The 24,463-nt window shown below is 38.2% G+C and overlaps 2 protein-coding genes across 8 annotated transcripts in view; one reads left to right on the top strand and one right to left on the bottom strand.

Annotated features, from left to right (window-relative positions):
- Positions 1-1,961: 1,961 nt before the first annotated feature.
- On the top strand, positions 1,962-3,473 carry LOC129722573 (translin). Its single transcript, XM_055676146.1, has 4 exons — positions 1,962-2,176; positions 2,638-2,938; positions 2,998-3,077; positions 3,132-3,473. Exons 1-4 carry the CDS (start codon positions 2,102-2,104, stop codon positions 3,384-3,386), a joined length of 711 nt encoding a protein of 236 aa, XP_055532121.1. The 5' UTR covers positions 1,962-2,101; the 3' UTR covers positions 3,387-3,473.
- Positions 3,474-4,682: 1,209 nt separating this feature from the next.
- LOC129722656 (zinc finger CCCH domain-containing protein 13-like) overlaps positions 4,683-24,463 on the bottom strand; it is a 119,767-nt gene continuing 99,986 nt past the window's right edge. For all 7 annotated transcript variants that reach the window (XM_055676272.1, XM_055676268.1, XM_055676275.1 and 4 more), the window contains 5 exons: positions 23,910-24,079; positions 7,768-7,868; positions 7,585-7,702; positions 7,378-7,511; positions 4,683-7,322 (listed from right to left, as the gene is read on the bottom strand). In XM_055676272.1, the coding sequence (XP_055532247.1) occupies positions 5,276-7,322; positions 7,378-7,511; positions 7,585-7,702; positions 7,768-7,868; positions 23,910-24,079 (2,570 nt within the window). In that variant the 3' untranslated portion in view covers positions 4,683-5,275. The remainder of the gene's footprint in view (positions 7,323-7,377; positions 7,512-7,584; positions 7,703-7,767; positions 7,869-23,909; positions 24,080-24,463) is intronic.

The following is a 24,463-nucleotide window of genomic DNA, read 5'->3' as shown; positions in this document are numbered from 1 at the left end:
TGATTGGTCGTTATATGATTGCTTCCCAAGCACGGTCGACAGATTTATAAAAGCTAAAAGCTGGCTTTGTGCAGTAGCGAGCAGCACCAGTGGTAGGTACATTAGCCGGCACTTTCTCTAATGAAAAGTTGCCGTATTTTGGCAACACACAAACGTTTTGGAACGCTGGAATTCAGAATGGCCGTCAAATTTTCAGTGTAGAAACTGCTTTCAACTGTGTTATCAGAAAAAATTCCTTAGTCCCCTTTGTCCGGGGATCAGATGCGATCAACCTTATATCCGACATGAAATTGAACTGTTCAATGATGTATGTGCAAACTGATAATCGGTAGTATTTCAACCCCTTTTTTGCACAAGTTTTTAAACATATTCAATACAAGTAATGTAACAAACAATCTTATGTAGTTCTGCGTCAACCTTGCGGTCGTGGCTTTACATACAACTCTTGTGATTTTCTCGTATTTTTTTTCGACTTTGCGGGTTAGATGAGCCGCAGGACAGTTGACAATGACAGCTCCTTTTAAGCTTAAAGCATAACTGGCAGCATGTGACCTACTCGAAAATAGCGAAAATCGTTCGAATCGAGCTGCGAAATGCCCCCCCTGAGATCAAACTCATTTGTGTGGCGGTGATATGCTATCTCGTTTACACATACGTTGAGATGTTTGCCCTTGAAATGTGACGTGATGCCACCCGCATAATCAATAACAATAAGCGGATGATAATCCATATGGTTTAACCACATACTTAGACATACGTAAAACTGGCGATTTTTTTTGGTACTCTTTGCCCCACATCACCCGGTACCAACACCAGTATGAACTGCTCGACGAAAATGAACGGAATGAATTTTCTTAATAGCGGCTCTACTCGAGCCCTCAACAAAATCCCTTACGAAACTGTCAAAAAGTTGTTTACAAAATCAATGCTGCATTTTTTCGAGTGAGAACGAGACAAATGCTGGGCTGAGCAGGTACACAACCTCCATAAACTACTCAAACAGAGGTTGGTACTTTCGAGTAGTTCATTTTGTACCAACTTTTTTAGAAGATTCCTTCCTGAGTGTTACGTATGTCTTATGTATGTGGTTGAACAACAATAGAACAATAATCGGGGTCAACTATTCGATCATTTAATAATCGAAAAGTCGGTTAATCGATTTAAAATTAATCGAATATTTTTGCAAATAATCGATTAACTCGATTAATCGAGAAGGATTCGGATATCAATATTTGTACCAACTTTTTGGAAGATTTCTACCCCAAACTAGTTGTTAGGCACGTTTTATGGTTATTGATTATGGGGCCGTTCAATAATTACGTAAGCAAGTAGGGGGGTAGGGGGGGAGTGCAATTTTCTTACGTTATCTTACAGGGGAGGGAGGGGGTGAATTGATTATCTTACGTAAGAAAAACATTGTTGATGGAACTATTCAAAAAACCATGTTTGTGAAAGTGTGGACGGTAAAAATCAAAAAAAAAAAAAATTACGAAAGCTTGAGCTTGAGCTTGATTCTTGCTTGATTGATCACCACCGGTTGCCACTTCGTTACTGATCAGGATCGATTGGAGTTGTAAATCGAATTTAGTGATTCAAAAAAAAAAAAAAAAAAAATTACGGAAGGCCGATTAACTCGAATTAGAGACAGAAAAGGAAAAGAAGTATTGTGCTTGCTTCAAGATGATAAAACAATAATAAAAATCTATATTTAGTATATATAGTAAGATCTTACTAGGGGGGAGGGGGGGTATCAAAAAATCTTACGATGTCTTACAATGGGGGGAGGGGGGATTGAAAAAGTGGAAAAATATGCTTACGTAATTATTGATCGGCCCCTATGCGGGCATTGGGCTGTGAAAAACTGACATAGCTTAACAACCCAATTCGTGCAGAGTACAAAGAGTACCAAATAAATAAGACACCTTGACTGCATATACTTTGACAGTGAAGCTTTGTTTTGTTTACAAACACGTGTTAGTGACTGCGTTGTGTCGAATACATAGTTCTTCGAATCGCGGAGTTTGAGTTTTATCGTCGTTTCGGTTCTCTTGCGGTTTCAATTTCTAATCAAAGTGACTACAAATTCAATTACCAATATAAGATGCAGAACGCAGTAGTTAAAGACATATTCGACGGCTTCAATGATTATCTCAATAAGGAGCAAGAACTTCGTGAGGTAAGCGTTACCGGCAAAAGATATGAGTGTGTAAGCGAAACGACGCGTTTGTAAGACAAAACAATAGAAAGTATAGACACTTATGTATTTCAATTGAATTATAAATTAACAGGAAATAAATATTTCTTCAAAGGTAATTAACAATCAATTGCACTTTTCCTTGCTTATATTGCGATGCATTTTTACCTACTCAAATATTGATTTGTAAATACAGTGATTATGGTCTTAAAACAGTATTGACCAGAAATAATTAGCATAATTTCGTCTAGTTGGACAAATTTTCCAGCACTATTTGCGCATCATTGATGTTTGTATCAACAACTACCAAATTTGCACACTTTGGTAGTTAAAACGGATTCTCTATCATATTTTTATTTCGCATTCATGTTTTATAGTTAATATATAGTTAGGCCTTGAATATCTTGATATCCAGACTTGTATCTCTTGCTTCACCCTTACAGCAAATTAGAGAGGTCGTCCGTGAAATCGATCAAGCTGCCAAGGAAGCAGCTATTGCTCTGCAGGTTATCCATAGTAGCCTGATGGATGTTCCAGCTGCTTGCGTTAATGCTCGCGCACAGTTCAACGTTTGCCGCAACGGCTATCGACGACTGGCAGATTTAATTCCAGCAGGACAATACTATCGGTACAACGATCATTGGCACTTCCCAATGCAACGGGTGGTATTCTTAGTTGCCCTTACAGTCTATCTAGAGACGGAGTCTCTTGTGAGCAGAGACACGGCTGCAGAAATTTTAGGAGGTAATTTTTTGTTTGTTCTTCTGTTAATGTGTAATAAATATTGTTATTTTCGATTTCAGTGAAGACCAAACAAACTGATGGTTTTCACCTAGATATTGAGGATTATCTTGTAGGCGTTCTTCAAATGGCGTCCGAATTGGTACGCTATTTACTGGTTTCAAAATCAAATTTAAAAGCATGTATTATATTTTAGAGTCGTTATGCAACAAACTCGGTAACTTTGGGGGATTTCGAACGTCCTTTGAAAATTTCAAAGTTTGTAGCTGACCTTAACTCTGGCTACCGCTTGTTGAATCTGAAAAATGATGCACTTCGGAAGCGGTTTGATGCTCTTAAGTACGACGTAAAGAAGATTGAGGAAATCGTATACGATATAAGCATTCGTGGGCTACGTGCCGATTCCGGTTCGGCCCCTGCAGCGGATGCCTCCTATGAAAACGAAAAGTGATGAGAGCTTTCCATGAGTGTAAGTTTTTTTGGAAAATGGAATACTTTCTAATTTAAATTAGTGTTTTGAACATTCAATCCAATCAAATCTAAATAATAATAGTTGATTTAAGACCAAATGGCAGTTCCCAGATTTTCTCCACAATTATTTGTTTCGTTATCATTGATTGGAAGTTTTGAGATTACTCTAAACCTACATGTTATTATTAAAGTTTGCCAACCGTGCAAAAAAAATCCTAAAAACTTTGCGTTTTCAAATCGTAGACAAACGTATATCTTGCTGGGTCGGATTTTGTCAATTTAGGTTTTTTGAGTTGCTACATGATTAGGGATACCATCCGTCCTGATTTAGCAAGACATGTTCCAATTTTGAGATTTATTTGGAGCGTCCTGATTTATTTTTCATATTTTAGCATTTGTCCTGATTTTACTGAATGATGCCGGATATTCAAAAAAATATCAAACTATTCAGTACTTTCATCTTGACTCCGGGAAGGAACGAACTTATTTCGAACGAATTTTTTCTTTGGTTGAATCTTGAAGAAATTGTGTAGTCGTTGAAACCGTTGAAACGTTTTTTAACAATTGTTTAGTTTATTTTGAACAGTTTAAGGTATTTACTAACGCCTATTAATGAAAGTTGCAAAATTGAGTCGTTCGAGAAAATGGTTAAATATGAGTCCTAGTGTATTTTGAAGTGCAAATCTCAAATTATGTGTTTTGCTTATTGATACCTCAAAAAAATAAAATAGCTTAAATAAAATTTTTGCTGAAAAAAAGTTGTCCTGATTTTTAACTCCGACCAAATGGTAACCCTATACATGATGCAAATGAACTATTGAAAATATTGGTATATTAAAAAAAAATGAAAACAATTTACTACAAATGAGAAATACTTTAAATATATTTAATATTTCGCCTGATGGTCATTTGAGTATTTATTCGGAAACTCTTAAGCACCGTTTTGGGTGTCGTTTTGGGAAGAATTTAGTTCTTCCAATTTTATAGATAACCTAATATGGAGTATGTCTCCTTATGTTTGATATTGATTTTTCAATAACAAACGATTAAAATGTAAAAAGCTTCAATAGTTATGAGGACCATCCACATTCCACGTGGACAGATTGTTAATGATTTTGAACCGTGTTTGCAAAAAATAAGCTCACATGGTGGCGTATGAGTGTAACGTTTCGAATAAGGATGAAAATTTTTCAGAATCTTTTTTTTCGAAGAAGCCCGTCTGTTTGTCTGTGGGTAGAAGCTAAATGAAAAATGTAAGGAAATGAAAGAAAAAACATGAAAATTAAATTTTCTTTATTTTTTACTTTCTCCATTTACACTGTTTCGAATCTTGTTCTATCTAATGCTGTCGTATCTTATTATTCTCTTCATTGCTGGTGTTCGTATGATTGTCAAATATTGCATCTATTAATCTACAAACTAAATTGATATTGCGGTTGTTATCTGTGTTTTGTTCGTCGTCACGTCTAGTATAGGCTTGCCATTCAAGGTTTAGCAAAGGTTGCATTTCGTCGATATCACCTTTATTGAGTATTTATCTTTAAGGCTACAGCAGAATCATATGTACAAATAAGTTTTTTTAAAGATTTCAATTTCTCCCTTCATTCTCCATAGGTTTGTATTAATGTTTACCGGAGCAGCTTTATTCCTTTTGTCCCCTGCTCTTGCGAAGACTTACTCATTTTTTAGACTATAGGACTTTCTTTTGAACACTCTATCATACCACACCGGCATGCCGGCGATGCTGGATCGAGTAATAAATAATTTTCTTTGTTCTTCCTCTCACATAAGGCTCATGGATCTAAATAAATTTAGAGTTCACCCTCGTTTTAACCGTTCGGTTCTACGAGAATTCCCCTTGTTTAGCGTTTAGTATTCGTACTCATACGGATACCGTTGCAGTGAATGGCCTCGTACCTGGCTCACGTAAACGGTTGGATGATGATGATGATGATGCGGAAGCATCGCTACAGGCGCTCTTATGGTTGCCCTTCGAAATTCGGACGGAGCATAACTGGGCTCGAACGGTACGAAATCTGAATTCGAGCTCTGGTGGACGTATCGATTGCGGAAGAAATTTTGGGGCGCACTTCGCGTCAAAGGTTTCAGTGTCGGATTCAAGGCATCGTTTAACGTGACGTCAAACTCTTCATCGTAGAGTTGATCCAGGGTTTTGACGCGTTCCTCGGTGGGTCGGCTTGTGCTGGTCGTTCGCGAGTCCAATTGTATTGTGCTAGGTGGAGAACTATCGACGTCTATGCGAAAGGGTGCTGGTCGGTCGGAGTCATTGCTAGTAACGGAAGATCGGGATGGCTGTTGGTTCGGTGGTTGCTTGGCTACGCCTACCGGTTGTAGACCCCGAGCTGCATAAGGGTTGCCCCCACGACTCGGTAGAAATGGCCGCTTCGAGGCGCGAAGGAGTGGTCTCGATGATTCAGTGGCTTTGCTTGTTGTTTCGTAATCTCGATTGTATTGAATTTGTGCCGGCTTTCGACTATCAAGTGGAGTTTGTTGTTTTTTGTTTTTAAAATTGTTGAAAATATTGCTTGGCTGTTTAGTAGTACTCTGACTTCTAGACTTTGATCGCTCCGGTGGTTCGTCGTCTACATATTCTGGCTTGGAATTACGCTGTGAACCTTCTAACTGTTCGGGTTTTATGATTCGTTGAGGTGTGCGTACTTTATCATTGTAGCGACTCGCTAGCTCTGAATTATCTCGACTATTTACACGCTCAACGCCTTCTGGCTTTTTTACGTTTCCCGGAATTGTCTTTTGTGGAATTGAATCTTTTGGTACAATTACGTCGTCATAGTATACGACATCTGAGGATGCACTTTGTCGTTTGTCTTCCTTGTATGTTTGAGATCCTTTATTACCTGCCTCCGTTACTTTACGCTTATCTACGACTGGTTCTGATTTTTTCGGTTCGTCTTCGTATTCATCATAATACTCAGGCTCTGGTTCATCGGTAGGAGCTTGACTTGTAGTAGATTTCTTTTTTGGTGGTTCGGGATTAGCGTAGGAGTATTTACTTTTTTCATTTAAAGGAACCGGTCGATTTATTCGCGGCGCAGTTCGTGGTCGATCGTATATTGTCGATCCCGATGGTCTGACAGTAACCACATCACTCGGAAGTTTTGGTTTCTTTTCCGGTCTTCGTGGGCTATAGTCTTCATCTTCGCTTTCGTATTCGAAACGGCGGTCATCGTTGTAAGGTCTTCTGCCACCATTTCTTTCCTCTGGAAATTTTCTTCTGTCATCTTCAGAAAAAGATCTTCGATCTTCGTTCAGTGGTCTGTGATCGTCAGCAAGTGGCCTACGCTCTGGGTACCGGCGTTCGTCAGCAGGGGCTCGTCGATCATCAGACGGGAGCGGTCTCCTGCGACGCTCGCTTAGCGACGATCGTTTCTCTTCTTCCAATGCGCCTCGGCGATCATCTTCCAGTGGCCTGCGTCTATCATCTTCTATTGGCCTTCGATCGCGATCTCTTCGGCGTTCTTCATATCCATAGCTACGATCGTCTTCTTCGTTTTTCCGATCGTTGTTGCGATTCCTGTTTTTCGGCCGATACGGACGACGATCGTCGTAGTCGTCTTCCTCTGCAACATGATCCCGTTCACGCTCCCGGTAGCGATCGGCAGGACGTCGATCGAACCGTTCATCTTCATCGTACTCATCGTCGTATGTTGGACGCCGATTTCGGGGGCGATTTTTCCTACGGCGTGGACGTTCCTCATAATACTCATCCTCATATTCTTCGTCGTCGTAGTAGTAATCGACTTGAGGACGTCGTCGTCGCACTGGTTTGCGCAATGGCTTCAGTCTGCTGGGGGCTGTTGTAGGCGAGGGCGTTGTTGGCACTGTTGGTGCCGGTTTCTGCGTGGTTGTTGTAGTTGCTTTGTACAATGGCTCGTTTCTTTAAAAAGACGTTAAAAAAGTATCGTTTAATATAGAAAACATATTCAAATTACCTGAACCAATATTTTGGAGAGTTTTTGCAATCCACTTCGGAAGCAAAATGGCAGATGAAGGTCTTCTGATCAAATGCTGTATAGTTGGCACACAGGAAGTCATATCGCATTCCATTGATGCAGTGGTGGTACAGCTGTCGGAGGAATCAATTCGGAGATATTAGTTTTTTGCTCCTTTCATAAGCAAAGCTCGATTCGATAAGGTACCTGGCAGTTGAATTTAATAGAGGCATAAAATCCGTCGTGCAGTTTGGGATCGCAGGTAAATCCTATGTCCTCTTCCGCTGGGACCGAGTCCAGAAAAGGGTAAGTGGACAAGTTGTATCTGAAGAAATGAATATTGTTATTGCGTGTCTCGTAATAGCGATACGGTTCAAACGATACACTCACCCTCCAAGCTCCCGCGGCAGGTTCGGATCCCAAACATAGTCCACCTGGGGAATGCCGGTAAGTGGCGCCTTGGTGGCCGGTACTTCACCTTGATCGTCAGACTGGTTGGAGTATCGTTTGATTCGGTTTAAATGGAAAAAAGAAAATGGGAAAAAGGAAGAGAAAGGTGAAACATGTGTTGTAGAAATTGTATAATTTACGGATTGTTCGTATCATTTTATATGTGAAACGCAATCGTACCTAAATTCATATAAAAAGCAGTAACCGCAAATGATTATAGCTACGAGGAGGCAAAAACAAACTGTTGCACTGGGATTCACATTTGATTTAGCACTACGTGAAGTTGAGTAAAATTTTTGAATTTAGAAGAATAGAGATAAACCTACTGATTGCTAGCAAAACGAAGAACCGTTTTCGGGAACTAGCTTTTTTTGACTATTTTAATCTTTCGGAGCCGCGCCCTGCACACTTATTCAAGTGACAGACGAATCCATCCGATACCACAAGTGAATAGAGTCAATATGGGTATTCATGTCGAGCTCGTAAACAAATACCGAGCCGTAAAAATACTCACCTCCATTGACGAGTAACGGAAGATACACAGTTTACGGCTGGGTATTTGTATACGAGCTCGATGTGAAGACCCCTAATGACTAATAGAATCGTAAGTTTCCTTCTCGTTAGGTGAGGTGACTGCAAAATTGCATCGGAGAAATATTTTTACATTCATAAAGTTTGGAATTTGAAGTACATCGTGACTTTTCCATAGTTGAAAAAAATACATTAAGAAGTCCCTTTCTTCTGATATTTTTTGTTCAAATATTTTTTCAAGCCTTTCTCAATACTCAGTTGAGTAAGAATCTAATCATATTAATGTATTGGGAGACGTCATTCCAGTTGTACTCACGATATTCAATACAAAATAAAGGTGTTCTTCTCAAAATTTCGATCACTGTTTTAGCTTTCTACTTATGTATTAATCTAAAATATTTTTTGGGCGTCAATTGTGAAAAATCGAACTTGCCAATTGTTGTTTTTTTATTTAAAAAAAAAAACATTTTTGTCTAAATTTCTATCAATATTTTCCAACAGTTAGATGGTAAGAAAATTTCGGTTGACGCTTGTGTACAGTCTCAAAATAAAGTTGTTAAAGATGTTTGTGTTTACAGTGTTTAACTTTTAACAAAGCGCAACTTACTTATAATACTTTTTCATTATAATTAGTTGTTAATTAATGACACTCAAACTTAAACATTGACTTGAGCCGAAAATTATTTAATTATTCAAATTAAATAATGCGAAAACTGCTCTGTTCCGCATTTTCATGATAAACAACCCAAAATCTAAAACTGTATGATCGTTATTGTTAAAACTAGGTATCAAAACGAAAAGACATAATTGGTAGTTAAAATTTACTTTTGATTACTATATTTTTTCAGTTCTGATCACTATTTTACACAAAACAGTTTTTGCAATAGAAAGCATTCCTCACAGGAGTTTGGTTTGTTGCAACTTTGAAACAACAAATTCAATGAAATTATTTTTATCCTCGACAGCCTCGTCTAGAAAGTCGATTATCGTTTGCATTGTTATACCAACACTACTCGCTCCACACACAGCTGCAAGCAAGGCTGACACTCAGCTTTGAAATTTCGACGCCATTCCATCCATTTAAAAATCGCTAATTCAAATTCCCCAGTTCAATCGCGTCAATTAACTTATTTGTATTCAATGGGAGAGACTTGCACCGGATCGGTATCAAAGAGTGGTCCTAAATGTTGTCACTGTTATTATGTAACGTGGAATAAAAACAAAAGCAACTGGCATAACATATGTGTCCTTACATATCCAAAAGCATATTGCGCTAGATTTTTCAACCGTGTTTGCCTTTGTGATATATACTACACATTTGCCTAGCATGTAATTGATACAATTTTTATATGTCTATGCGTTGCAAAAAATGCGTTAGTAATCGTTTATTAGTGCATTGAAATCGCATGTACCTACATGATTATAATTTAAAATGTGTAGTTCTGCTTTCGTTTGCATAATGGTGTTGCTAAAAATATAAACGTTCGTTCAAGTACTGCATACCTTTCAATACGATCATTTTATAATGCTTAATGTTAAGTTTGTTGTGTATTCGAAAACTACAATCCTGCTATTGTTTATTGCTAAATACTTGCTGAAAGCGCGACCTCCAAAGACAATCTAACCTCACGCGATAATACATGTGTAGGTACTGATAATTACTGCGATTTGAACTTAGCAGCAAATTCTTGATGCTCGGCTATCAAAACAAGCATTAATAAATTACCACCACAGCATGGTAATTTGCAAAATCAAAAGGCATGGTTGTGGCATGCGTACCAGCTGATGAGGTGCATTATGAAAGACCCACGCTGGTCGTAGAACTTCGTGATGATGGTGTGGCCTGTTGCGTGCTTTGGACTCGTGCCAACTGCAAATCCTCTATTTCTTGGAAAGCATGTTTATGACATTGAACAGCCGTGTGTGTAGCAGACTCCTATCATACTGAACAGTGCCCTGCGCTTGTTGCTGAGGTTAAACTGTTGAACCGCAGAAGTGATGCTTTCAGACAGTTATCTTTTTTTTTTGTCAAGTGTTGAGTGTTAAACTGTAAATCAATTACTTTCCAATTCACACGCGAATTGCAATACTGTACCTTTTTTGTCAGGGTGTACTAGTTTCAACCTGTTACTTAGTATTCCCCTCAATAAACAGACAACTGTGGTTCAAACGTGACAAACGTTTGACTTTGGTAGCATGAAGTATCGATTTATTTCACTTTGCCTGTCCTTCATTTACCGGATCAATTCAATTTGATTTGCTTCCAGATTAAAAATGTTAATTTAGGCAGGAGGGACAAGCGTTTCTATTACACCTTGTAATTCCTTCCTAGCATCCACAAATCATTGTCGTCCATGAATTGAGTACATTACTACTCTACAACTGATTCATAACTGTATGTTTTACCATGGCAGTTGTGCATAATTGTATTTCTATGCAAATAACTGTTCACTAATGACATTATTTGGAGCAATGAAACTTCACAATTAAATTATAATGATTTGAGCATAATGAGTGAAAGTCTATTTGTTCTACCGCTTCGTTTTAGTGATCTAGCGAATAATTTATTTTGACTACACGCTGTGTGCCAACAATGCTAAGCTGCTGGAGCACGCTGTTAAAATTGGATCGAAAAATAATGATGATAGATTGATTCTTTCATGATGTTAGTTTAACTGCATTGGGCACGGAATTTTAGAGTTTAGTTATAATTCTTGTGCACTTGTATTATCCAGAGTAATTAACGATATTTGTAAACAAAGTGGCATAGAATCCTAATGTGGATGATGCACCACAAGAACTGTTTGCTCACGATGAAAATGTTTGTTGTGAAAGATATCCTTCTGATTTTTTTTCTTATTTTACTTATTTACACGAGATTCGGAACATACGGTTTTTCCCGGAAATATTTCGCAAACGTCACGAAATTTTTTTGCAAACGATTTTTTTATGCAGATTTCAGAATTTACGCAAGGTTTAAGTTGATTTATAAACCTGTACGTTAAAAATGTATCACATTAGATTTCTTTTTTTTTTTTTGAAGAAGAAGATACAGAATATGCTAGTACATCAGGGAACACATTCAATCAATCAATCTTTATGAAACATGAAAAGAAGCATAACAACACCTATTATTTTCAAATACAATCGTCAGTTGAGTTCTGTGCAATTTCTAATTATTCAAAGACCAAAGACTGACTCTGCGCAAAATACTCAAATCTAGTCAGTCACCATTTCCGAGAAACATGTGTACTGGAAATATCACATAAGATCAATGGTCGCAATGGTTCAAATCTTACAAAAAAAAAGACACTACTGGAAACTAAAGCAATAGTTTGCAATTATGTTTCCTGTTTTCAAAAGTGGAGACCGTAAGAATGTAAGAAACTATCGTGGTATCACGAGTCTTTCTGCTGCATTCAAGTTGTTTGAGATAGTTGTAAGCAATTTTATTCTTGCACGAACAAAGTGCTATATTGCGCACGGCGCAAGTCGATGTTGTATACACTGATTTAAAGGCTGCATTTGACCGTATTGACCACAAGATACTGTTACGAAAACTTGCGCGGCTTAGCGCTTCTCGAAAACTAACTGAGTGGCACAGTTCTCATAGCTGCGATAGAGTCCTTCGTGTGCATATTGAGTCCTGCTTCTCGTCACAGTTCATCAACGTTCCCGGTGGTCCTCAAGGCAGCAATTTGGGACCTCTTTGGGATTCTTAAACGACATCGTCTCGCTGCTTGGAGTCGACTGCAAATTAGTGTATTAGTGTAGTTCGATCTGTTGATAACTGCTTACGTTTACAAGCGCTGTTAGACACATTTTTTGACTGGTGTCGACGAAATCGGCTTATCCTTAGTGTTCCCAAATGTCAAGTCATGGATGTTTCATCGAAAAAGTAATCTAATACTTTTCAACTACCAAATCGATGGGCATTCTCTCACGAGAGTGGACCAAGTAAACAACCTTGGTATCCTACTTGATGATGGTATCCTACTTGATAAGCTCACTTTTAATCTACATCGCTCTACTGTTATCTCAAAAGCTATACGTCAGCTAGGATTTATTACAAAAATAGTTCGAGACTTCAAAGATCCCTATTTTAAAACGCTTTATTGCTCGGTGGTAAAACCTCTCGAGAATGTCTCTCTAATTTGGTGCCCTAATCAGCTAGTGTGGAGTTTACGTATCGAAGGTATGCAGAAAAGGTTTCTGCGTTTTGCATTGAGAGATCTACCTTGGCGGGATCCTGTAAGTCTTCCACTGTATCCTGACCGCTGTCGCCTACTCGGCCTTGACACACTGGAACGACGCACTGTGGTCCAGAAATTAAAAAAGGTGGTCAAAAGTCATTTTCTCATAAACGTTACATTTTAGAGCAATACTGTCTTCGGGAAAGTTTTAGAGTAAAATAAGACCCTTCTTTGGACATTAACAGATCCGTGATGAATCCCCCTACAAGTGAGATAAAAAGAATAATTTCTCTAAAAATCAATATTTTTTATCGCTGTCTTCGACAAAGTTTTTCAAAATAACATAACAAAAAACTTTGCTAAAGACACTAGGTAACTATTTCTCAATCTTACTGAGCTATCGGATTATGTACAATTATGTTTAAAAAAAAAAGTTTTTGCCGTTAAAATTCATATTTTATACCACTATACCTTTGAAATTCGCACTGAACTTTTAAAACAACATCAGACCTTTATTTTTCATATGTTACAGCAGACTTTATTGAGCGGGGGCCTAGTGTGGTTGGTAACGTCTCCGCCAATCACGCTCGACGCCTGGGTTCGAATCCCACCGCCGACATAGGTGTCGATGGTTGTGAGGTGGCGTGATCCACTCACAACCAACCCAACTGGTCTAGATTCAATCCTAGCCGACACCGGGAGATTTTCTGAGGCGTAAAATCTCTGGGATCACGCCTTCCATCGCATGAGGAAGTAAAGCCGTTGGCGCCTGTCCGTTAATAAACGGGTCGTGAGTTAGGGACCTGGGTGTGGAGTCGCCTCCCTGGGCGTCGGTAATTGGCCACAATAGTGGCGGAAATAGACCGACGGAAAATAAGCGAGAATAAAAAAAAAAAGCAGACTTACATACATCGATTATACTTTAAAAGATGCATCAATAGGTAAAAATGCAAAGCTTGCTATGTTTTTTCCAATAAAGACCCGCTATTAATGTGTTGGGAAACGGCAGAAAATCTAAAATGACTTGTCAAAAGTAATTTTTTTGGCAGAAAAATTTGATGAAAACCTAATTATCATAAAATAAAGTCTGCTGTAACATATGAAAAATAAAGGTCTGATGTTGTTTTAAAAGTTCAGTGCGAATTTCAAAGGTATAGTGGTATAAAATATGAATTTTAACGGCAAAAACTTTTTTTTTAAACATAATTGAACATAATCTGATAGCTCAGTAAGATTGAAAAAAGAGCTACCTAGTGTCTTCAGCAAAGTTTTTTGTTATGTTATTTTGAAAAACTTTGTCGAAGACAGCGAAAAAATATATATTAATTTTTATAGAAATTATTCTTTTTATCTCACTTGTAGGGGGATTCATCACGAATCTGTTAATGTCCAAAGAAGGATCTTATTTTACTCTAAAACTTTCCCGAAGACAGTATTGCTCTAAAAGGTAACGTTTATGAGAAAATGACTTTCGACCACCTTTTTTCATTTCTGGACCACAGTGCGACGAAGAAAAATTCAACAGGCTGTATTTATTGCTAAGTTAATGAACAACGAAACTGATTCCCCGAAAACGATATCCATATTAAATTTCCGGGTTTCACAGCGAACCTTTCGCTGTTCCGGATTGCTGCAACGAAACTATCATCGTACTGTATTTGGATGCAACGAACCAATTGCTGCCTGTATTCGTACCTTCTCTGTTGTAGAAAACTTGTTCGAATTTGGAGAACCAACATTGATATTCAAAAGAAGACTTAATATAATACCTCACTTTTATGATTTTGACCGCACAACATTTAATAAGACATTTGTCAGTTAAATTACATCAAATAAATAAATAAATAAATATAGGAATATATGTTATTTTTCGTCACGCTTTGCCTTTCATTCGTTCACAAAACTACACTCAAAATATTTTTCACGTTATTGTTACGTGAAATTTCCTGTACTTATTCATTTTCTGTCATTTTGCATGATTTATGTGACAAACATAATATCTATGTGAAAATCACATGCTTTGCTGTTTTATCACGTAGCATCTACGTCAAATTGGCAACGTCAAACAGAATGAAGTATCGCGTGAACTCTCCGTGCGAAAATACACAGAAATCAAAATGGCGAAGCTGTTGTCTGATTCAGTCTTTGAACATGAAAGGAATTCCTCGATGACTTCCCAAGGAGTGAGCTTTAGAAAAAACATAAGAATCCGACATCGAGATTTCAAACAGATTCAGTTCGAATTGCGAGGAATCTCCTGATCATAAACAGTTGCAGCTAACAGTGATGATCGCCAACGAATGTCGCAATATCATTTTGCCATTTTGTATTGGATAATTTCTGAAAACTATTCCTAGACTCTAACAAATTTGGGAAACCAAAATTGAAAATTATACGTTGTACAAAACGTAGAACCTATCAGACAATCAAATGCTTTTCACTTTACCGGTAGTTAAATTCTACGTGAAACTCCCACGAACACATATGTCTACTGCATAAGATTCATAGGATAAATCATCTCACCAGTTCATGATAAACTCAAATGACAATCACGTAAAATCTACGTGAAAATGGCAGTGGAAAATATTCACATAACTTTTCCGGTAATTATAACGTGAAAAATATTTTGAGTGTAGGGATGGAATGCTTTGATGCTTGTTCGCTCTAACGCGAAATCCTTTTTAAAATTGTTAGAAAATTGAGAGATAATCATTTTCGCTCACTCTAACTCGTACGGACAACGACGAGATTTCGCATAAGAGCGAACTATGTGTGCAAATAAACTGTTGAATATTGTTTTTATCCACAACGGAAGCAACATTTTGTTGTTTTTCTTTATCTGCTTCCAGATGTCCAACCATCGATAATTATCGATTGTTATATTTGCCATGACGAAAGTAATGAATTTTATCAAACTTATAGCGCTTATGTAGTTTCGTCACGCTACAGCAAGCATTGGAAGCTGTACAGGATGAAGCATGATTCTTTAAATTATTATTACTATAAAACCATTTTACAAGGAACGAATGACTGATAGTTAGGCCGTTACAAATTTTGTTTTCATTTTATGTCACCCCCCCCCCCCCTCCTTCAAAAACCTTGAATATTGGAAGGGGAAGAAAAAAAAGCTCAAACCATTTCATTGGTTTTCCGACAGCATAAATGCTTAATTTAGCAACAAACAAGTCAGGTGACAGCGAGAGTGTCGTCGAAAGGCAAGCGAAATAAATACTAATAATAGTAAAGTGTTATTTTTCAACATTAACTTGAGTGCAAGTTACAAACGTCATAACTTGCACACAAACTTTGATCAAAGATATTTCTTTTTTTTTCGTCTCGGTGTTATTTATTTTTTGCCACCCCCTTTGCTAACTTTGATAACCTTGGACATAAAAAGAATTCGAAATTTGTATCAGCCTTATTTCAGCTCCAGGAATTGGAAAATAACTATCAATCCAGCGAATTGATAGAATTTTGAACAAAGACTTCAGTCAAGCAAGCGCAAAGTAGTTGATGTTAGAACGAACGAGAGATTCACTACGCTATCGGTACAGTAAAAAGTATCCCAGATGGTCTCGAGGTACGATGCTGGCCTAATAACAAGCCAGTCGTCGTAGGCTCTCCCGACTGTTAGTGTCAGTAGGATCGTAGCGCTAGACCCGCAATTGGTCCTGTACACTAAACAGTCGGCTGCGAGGTCTGTGTATAAAAACAGAAGGTCAAGTTCCGAATCGGAATGTAGCACCAAGGCTTTGCTTTGCTGTATGAGGGATAGAATAGAATGAAATAGTTGAAAATTTTGTACTCTGAATCAGGCATGCTAATGGTTTTTTTTTTTACTGTCTGCTAAGGGTTATTTTTCCTGTTGCTGTTTGTTCGTGATACCTTTTGTGCTGGCAGTCCTATAGTCACGTTGAGAACGTATTGGCAACAGAGCATCACAAAAGGAAACGAAAAATGTACTCCGTGTTTCGATTTGCCATTGGGTATTTGGAGGATGTCTTCGGGATTGCGAATGTAGAAAAGAGAATAAGCTGTTTTTTATACAGACGTTCGTGTCTTCACTACACAAACAGCGCGTGTCGGTAACAGCCAGAATCCACCGGAGACGTTTTCCCTCTCTTTTTTGTTATCTGTCGGGTGACGGCTGTTGAAAAAGGCTGTGGGAAGAAGAAGTGCAAGGCCTTATAAACTAAACTTTATACGCGTTTATTTCAGAATGGTGTTCCCCAAAAATGACCTTACCGTGTTTACGCTTGCGGTAAAACTACTAAACCGATTTTCTTCTTTTTTTTAAATGTTCGTTATCAAATTCCTCGGTCGTTGAATGATGCACGAAGTTTGACTGTGCCGAAAAAAAATTTAAGACGCTCAGAACATGTTTTTTCGGGAAAAACATTCCGGTTTGGGTCTTTATCGTAAACACCGCAAACCTCTGCAAAAACAGCGTTTCGAGGAAATGGCCATTACTCCATGTATTCGGCATTTTTATGAACGTGTTTTTTGTTGTTGATTAAAAGAACTTTCAGTAAGTTACTACTTTTATGCAAAAAAAGCAACACCTAAAAAAATCCAAACTGCTCTTTTTTCTCGAGCAAATGATAACCCCTTAAAACACAGTTTGCTCTGTCACGAAGTTTAGGGAAAAACAAAATCATTGGGAAATCTTGAAAAAATACAAAAGAACCACAATAAGTCTAGTTATAGATTTTTCGTACTTTATCTGGTTTATTGCACATCGGTTCTACAGAGACTACCTAATGTGTAATGCACACTTTTTAGATACATAGCTTTTTACCTAATTCGATTCGCTCTTGTCACTGAACGATAACCTCTTAAGCTCAAGGTTACACAGCATAACTAGCTGTTTATGTCACCAGCCACGTCACCAGCACCATTCGCAAACATTTCACTACTCCTAGGTCACCGATTACCGTCGTGCGCAGCATAAACCATCAACCCCTCTTAATGAACCCGAGTACCTTTGATGCATCGATTCATCACAAACTTGCGGTTACCTCGAACGATGCGCAACACAACAATCAACCAAGGTTAATGCGTGCGCATACGACAATAGAGCACTGAAAAGTATGTCATTGCGTTATCTCGAATATGGAAATGCTGCAGGCAATAATGCCGACGCATTCGCGATGGACATGACGGGTGGGGAAGTGCCGTTGACGAAGTGTTATAACATCATACAATGCCATTTGGGAAGACCGGCACACATGCGCCGTACGACGTGTTGACCGTTACTTATCGAATTTTAATGACAGCCGATTTTTGTATGCCGTTGCGGAGCTGTAATCAAAATTGCACTTCAAGTGTCGTGAAGCTAGCACAGGTTTGGTGGACGTTGGGTCAATAATCTGACATTTCCAACGTTTGTTCTAATAAAAATTCAGAATTTTTTATGATCACTTTCAAGTCGAGTTTGGAACCAGCTTTTGTCGCCATTAGCATTTAAAAATATGCAAACTAACACAGTAAACTCTCAACAGCGGTATAGTGAAACGTGATCTTCCATGTAAGTTGGTATCGTCTGCTAGACAGGGCTACGCTTAGGCGATAAAATCGGTCGCATGAAGCATGGTGTTGGCCTTTACGGCCTACCGACATGATGATCACCTCCAGTTCCAGCAACCCGGTTGGTCAGCAGACTACCGGCAACGTCAACTGTGTTAGTTTTGTTTGTTTTTAATCAATGAAAGTTATGAAACCTTCTTTTATAGGTTAAGGTTAGACGGTTATTCATAGACTTGCATATCAATTGATGCACAGAATAATGTCCGGTGCTGTAAAATGCGAAAAGGTATTGGCGAGAATGTCGTGCGTATTACTGTTGGGGTGACGCGCAATTATTGAATAATTTGAAATGTTGGATAGGAGCTGTGAAACTGCAAACCGTTCCAACGAACGACGTAAAGTTCATGACCTTTAGAAAATTTTATAACTCATTCGCGAACACTGAACTTTTGCAATATAAGTAGGATCCTCAGACTCAGGCATAGATGCGTAAAAACCTGATAGTTTATTTCGAACGTGGTGCGCTGTTTTGCACTTACTTACAGGTGACTTCAACGTGCGGTTTCGAGCAAAGGTGACAAACCCATCAATCATACACATCTGTTTTTACGTTGCGCTAATTACTAGGCGTGGTCGCTGCGTTACACATCATCGATTCACTGGTTGAAAACTTTCCGGCATTTGCCTGCCATAAGCAGATGTGAGAGAGACAGATATGAAATACGACCTTGGAGAGTTGCAAATTGATGCCAAATATATCGCTACTAGAAGTGGGTCATTCGATGGAACGAAAGAAGGTGACTGCGAGCATATGTGTTTGCGTTCACCTTCTATAGAGTATGATAATAGTAAATTTGTCATTGACTGTGGTAGTTTTGTAATTCTTGCTCTTATCCATGTTCTACAATAAAAATTGATTTTGTTAATAATGCTACGGAAAGGAGACATTAAAAAATTACATCTATGCGAAACATTGAGCATGAGCATGAGCATGAGCATGATTGACCGCCCGCGGTTGCTACTCCGTTATTGCCAGATCAGCTGTAATTACACAGAGAACCAATGGGTGATGTTTGGGACTAACATTCATCCTCAATGTGTAAAAACTGGTGATCTTATCTTTATGTTAGGCAATACCAGCGCCGGCCGCATCCGAATGCAGGTCAAAGAAGGAGTGTGTATGGGAATATGTTGACGTGATACTCGCTTTATTGGAAGCCGAGAACACCTCTGCACTTCCACGAGACATCACTGGGATGTTGGAGAAAAGGGTAGGGTTTGCAGCAGATTTCGTTTTGGTAAACGATGCGCTGAATTCGGGTACCGGGTTCATAGCAAATATCGCGCCTACAAGTTCATATTAACCTCCGCAAAAATTATTACGCGATTCGAACTCGTTCTGTTTGATATACCACCGAAAAAAGGGCACGCGAGAATACCGGAACTGCGATTAAATTAATACAGATTAAAATATTCGAACATTCCCTCAACAAATCATCATGCAACTACCGAAGAGAGTCTCCCATTGGTGTATCTCAGCCGACTACACAATGTTACGAGAGCTACGAAAGCTCTATCCACGTTAACGTCTCGACACTTCTATTGTTTCCTCCAAGAGGTTATACCGAAAACTACATCGCGTTGATAATCTATCTGTAGAAAACACGAACTCATGGAAGGTATCGACGTGACATTCGGACATCTGTTTATGAAGTCCTTATACAACTACCGAAACGTATCTCCCATTGATTTATCTCAGCTGACTACACCGTTTTACGAAAACTACTGGAGTTGAGTCCACGTTAACGTCTCGCCACTTCTATCGTTTCTTCGTGAAGGACCCTCTTTATACCGAAAATTACAACGGTAGATATTCGGTCACCCGGAGATATGGCTTTCTGCTTAACAGGTCGACTAACGACATTCGTCTGTTCTTAAAAAGCGATTCACTACACTCTGTAAACCCTTAGATGTGCTTAACTAACCCGAGCCGAAGACGCGTTTACACCGGAGCGTTATGCACGGCAGCACTATTCCCTTCTACCGACGCAGACGCGCAGGGACACGGTGTTTCGCACCGGTTCTCTCTTATAATAAATAAACTAAGATACCTACTGGCAAAGTTTCATGCCTCCAAAGCCTAAAAACTAGGAAAAATGCAAATATGCATATCAAACCAAACAAAGTGCTAAGTTTATTAACAAAATGCCAAAACAATTGGCATCGTCAGCCCGACCAAAACGGTTACAGTATAATTAAATAAAAATTGTTTATGTGTATTACAATTGTCCAAAAGCTAGAAAAGTCATAAAATAAAAGCATAGAACTAAGTGAAATGTCTGTAACCGACCAGTTAGGGCATGGTAGACGATGGGATCAAATACTTGTCGAGCGTGATATTGAATTTTCAAACTATTTTTAAACTATATTGTAAAACTGCCTATTTTGTTTTGTAAGAGTGTCATGCATTCACAGCTCATTTTTCAAAAGCCAAACTAATTATAAAACGAGCCCAACAAGAGTCATCAGATTGAATTTAAGTTCGTAGTCTTTTTATTATAGCTGGCAACCCCGGGTCACTGGTCTACACCAAATAAAAACAAAAAAAAAGATTTTTGTTGCTATGTTTCTAGCCCCCGCGTGGCAAACGTCCATCGCGGATGAAACTTTGAACAGATTTTCAGTACTAAGGAAAAAATATACTTAGCTTATTAACAGAAATATGCATTAAGGAAATTCCATGATCTCAATATTCCGGCAAAAGATTTATCCTGCTTTATCTGTGTCCAGTGAGCACTGTTCTCTTCTGATAGTTATTTTCCCGTTTCTTTTTACGCCGGTCAAAGTCCAACGAAGTCGTTTTTTTTTTCTCCACAAAACGCACATTCGAGAATAATCAAGGCCAATTAACGTATTTAACACCAACTTTTCATGTTTTTTTCACTGTTTTCACACGCAACATTTTAGAAAACTTAGCGATTAGCAACGCGTTGCACGTACTCCCACGATATACTTTGCGTATCACTGACCAGAGAAACAAAAATGACCGCACCAAACTTTGTTTCTCTATTTCAAGATCTTGATTAACCACAACTCCGGGCAGGAATAAACTAAATAATCCACCAATGAAAATGGCATTTATACCACTTTTTTCTAAAAAAATTTTAATATCCAAACTGACAGAAAAAAAACCCGTCCGTTCTACATCTATGCGAAACATTGAGTAAAAAGATGATTTTTCTGAAAACGATAATCTCTAAGCAAATAATTAGTAGTTTAAACAGTAGATATTTTTCTATTGCATGAAAAAAAATCCATGTTGTTTTTACTGTATGCTATGGGAAATTTATTTTTAACCATCAACATGCACGCTGTACTCAAATTCAATACCAGCGGCAGTGTGATGTAACCGGTAGCAATCATAATGACCTTCTCGTATCAACAAGAGTCGTCTTATAGTCCATTGTAATCCCACGTTGTACTATACAACCGTACAAGCAGGGGTCAGATTGAATTTGCAACCCGACACAATGAAAAACTGGTTTTCTTTGAGGATCCTTAGGATGTACGTTGCGGTCGCCATATAGTTCGGGTCGGTAAATATATACTTTATTTTAAGCTCGATAAATAAACGCATATCTCGTTATTCGATAATAGCTGTGCATACAGTTGGTTTCATTGGGTGAATAATACAACTGGAAACAGTTCATATCCTAAAAATATGAATGAATGACAACGTATCATATTTTATTATATCATCGCAAATCACGGAGTTCATTACCGCATGCAGGTGAAGGAAAATGCATGTGAATTGGTAAAATTGACAACTTTCTAAATCTTTTTGGAAGCGATGACAAGGTCGGATTGTAACGACAATAGAATGATAAATGTTTTAATTGACCATCGCTGATTGAGACCCTGACTTATTTACTGTGTTGATATTTTATGGTCCTTTTTATTTACTGACATGTTAAAATAACATAATTCTCGCAAATATCGTTCGTTTGCAAATAGTATTATAAAATAGTGTCGGTAATCTTTTTAGGTGACATCATTTTCATTTTATATTCTGGCTGCTTCTACTCTGTAGACTCTGTATCTGTAAGCAAAAGCGGTCACCAACTTGAAAGCTGCCTCAGATTAGGTATACTTGTTACGACAAAACAACTCAACAAGCCTATCAAGATGCGAAGCATGTTACTGACAGTTGATCTTTTTAAGATTTTGAGGTCGGCTGACGTGAAGTGGGCGTGATAGGCACGATTTATTGTCAATTGGTTTTTTGCAAGAATCTTCCAACTTCCTTCTTTACTGATAATCTAATGTTTATAATTTCCAGATTGTATCGAAATTATATCTGGTAGAACTCAAAAACGATCGTTTTCTGCATAATGAAAAACCAAACGCTTTGTACGATGAGTTTTGTCTCGAAAAATGAAAAAAAAAAAACAAATCAGTAACTATTAATAAATATACCGTAAACCGAATCATTTTTAGTAAAATCGATACTTGAATGTTTTTTTGTGAAATGTGCAATCTTTCCTGAAAATTTCTTAGTTTTCAAAGATTGGCGAAGATTTTATGCATTATTTCTAAAGATTAATGATTAAATTATTGGAATTATTTTCATACAATTGTCATTTTGTTTATCGTTAATAGATTTTCACTACAGGACATAAACTTCAATAAATTAATGATTTGTCCAAACTTGAATGTTTCGGGGATATTTTGTGTTATGAATTTAGCGTGGTAGTGAATACGGTCATATAGAATTGAGAGAACTTAAGAAACCTGACCATTTTTTTGTCAGCCCCAAATCAGTTTCATCAAAAATTCAAAAAATTATCTAACGTCGATTGGTTCGGAGCTCCGTGAAATACATTCTACTTACATGCAGTTGATCAGTTTAATAAGCTAACTCTCATGACCTAATTTTTACCCGGTAATTTGGCCACCCCTGACGTAAAGGTATTAATTGCATATCATTAGAGTGACTCGACCTAATCCAGACTAAGCTCATGCAGGCAGGATTGCTGTTCAACTTCAATTCACTTCGTAGGCGTTTGATCACTGCACTTTTTTCAGCGTTACTTGCAAAAATACACATCACCACCCCACGCGGCTAATAGGGCGTTTTGCCTGAGGCTAATGACAGACTCGCGATGGATGTGACGGGTCTAGAAAGTTATGTAAAAACTAAATGGCTTCACGATTTACAGTAGAGAATGCAATTATACATATGTGCGCTTTCTGTGCGGAGTATAGTTATTTCTCCGCTCATGCACAAAAGATTGATGGGCGTTGTGGGTTTGGCTGAGAAACAAGTGCCCCCGGTATAGCTTCACCTCTAGTTTCTAATCAAATTTGCACTCCTTATTACAAGTTTTTCGAATCTTCGAAACAGACATTTATTGCGAGTATTGCATGATTTCGATCAAACGACTAGTTTAGCCAAATAAGAACTTGTACAAGCTAGCTGAAGCTTAGAAAAGGAAGGCTTCACCCAAGTTGTAAGAGTCAGCCTAAAAGAATGACCTTAATAACGTAAGGTCATTTTAGTTGTCTAGATAGTTAGTCTTTTTTTCTTTTTTCAGTTTTTCACAAACATACACATTTTTGTAAAATTGATATTTTTGTACTGAACATTTAAACACCTATCATCCAGAGGAATATTTGCTGTTTAGTGCATGTTATTGCGATTATTCGAGCTCTGAAACTCGGTAGACTAAAATTGATGTCTATGATGACCTTTTTTTTCGGGTCACTTTGTCAAAAAGATAAATAATGCAAAAGATAGATCCACTCAACCTCACAAGTCTAGTGGTCACTCACCTCTTCCTCTTCTGATGCCTCCTCGGTAGTGGTGGTGGTAGTGGCAGTGGTGCTCGATGCGGCCGCTGGCGTTGTGCTGGTAGTTGTGGTGCTCGTAGTGGCTGGTCCGCGACCAAAAATCAACGAGGTCGCCTTTAAGCCGTCCACCCGTACCATTAGAGCTATTATGACTGTAATAGAAATAACAAAAAAAAAATAAAATAAACGTAGACACAAAGGTGAATGCGAATCGTGACTTCGACATATTATCGCTATCAGCAAACTAATTGGTTCAGCCATTCAGTGAAGCTGGGTTACAAAATGTTGCATGGTGTGAACGGCGACCGGTGCAATTTGTAGCAAACTCAACTACGGCAGTGGCCAACGACGAACGGTGCGGCGACGGCACGCTGTGAACTGATAAAGTCATGACTGCAGCGTGAAATGATCCGTTTCGCGGCCAATATGCGGACTGGGCCAACTGTAGTGGGTCAATCGGCGATATTTTTTGTGTCGGATGGAAAATGACGGTTCGCTTGATAATTGGATTGTTTTCTGTGATTATGGTTTTTCAT

The sequence above is a fragment of the Wyeomyia smithii genome, chromosome 2 (assembly GCF_029784165.1).
Source record: "Wyeomyia smithii strain HCP4-BCI-WySm-NY-G18 chromosome 2, ASM2978416v1, whole genome shotgun sequence".
Lineage (NCBI taxonomy): Eukaryota > Metazoa > Arthropoda > Insecta > Diptera > Culicidae > Wyeomyia > Wyeomyia smithii.
This window is presented reverse-complemented; position numbering and strand designations above follow the sequence as displayed.

Excerpts from the sequence above, each read along its gene's own strand:
- LOC129722573 (XM_055676146.1), top strand. The coding sequence starts at position 2,102 with ATGCAGAACGCAGTAGTTAAAGACATATTCGACGGCTTCAATGATTAT. Across the intron at positions 2,939-2,997 it reads GGCTGCAGAAATTTTAGGAG|TGAAGACCAAACAAACTGAT; the intron begins GTAATTTTTTGT and ends TTTCGATTTCAG. Across the intron at positions 3,078-3,131 it reads TTCAAATGGCGTCCGAATTG|AGTCGTTATGCAACAAACTC; the intron begins GTACGCTATTTA and ends ATTATATTTTAG.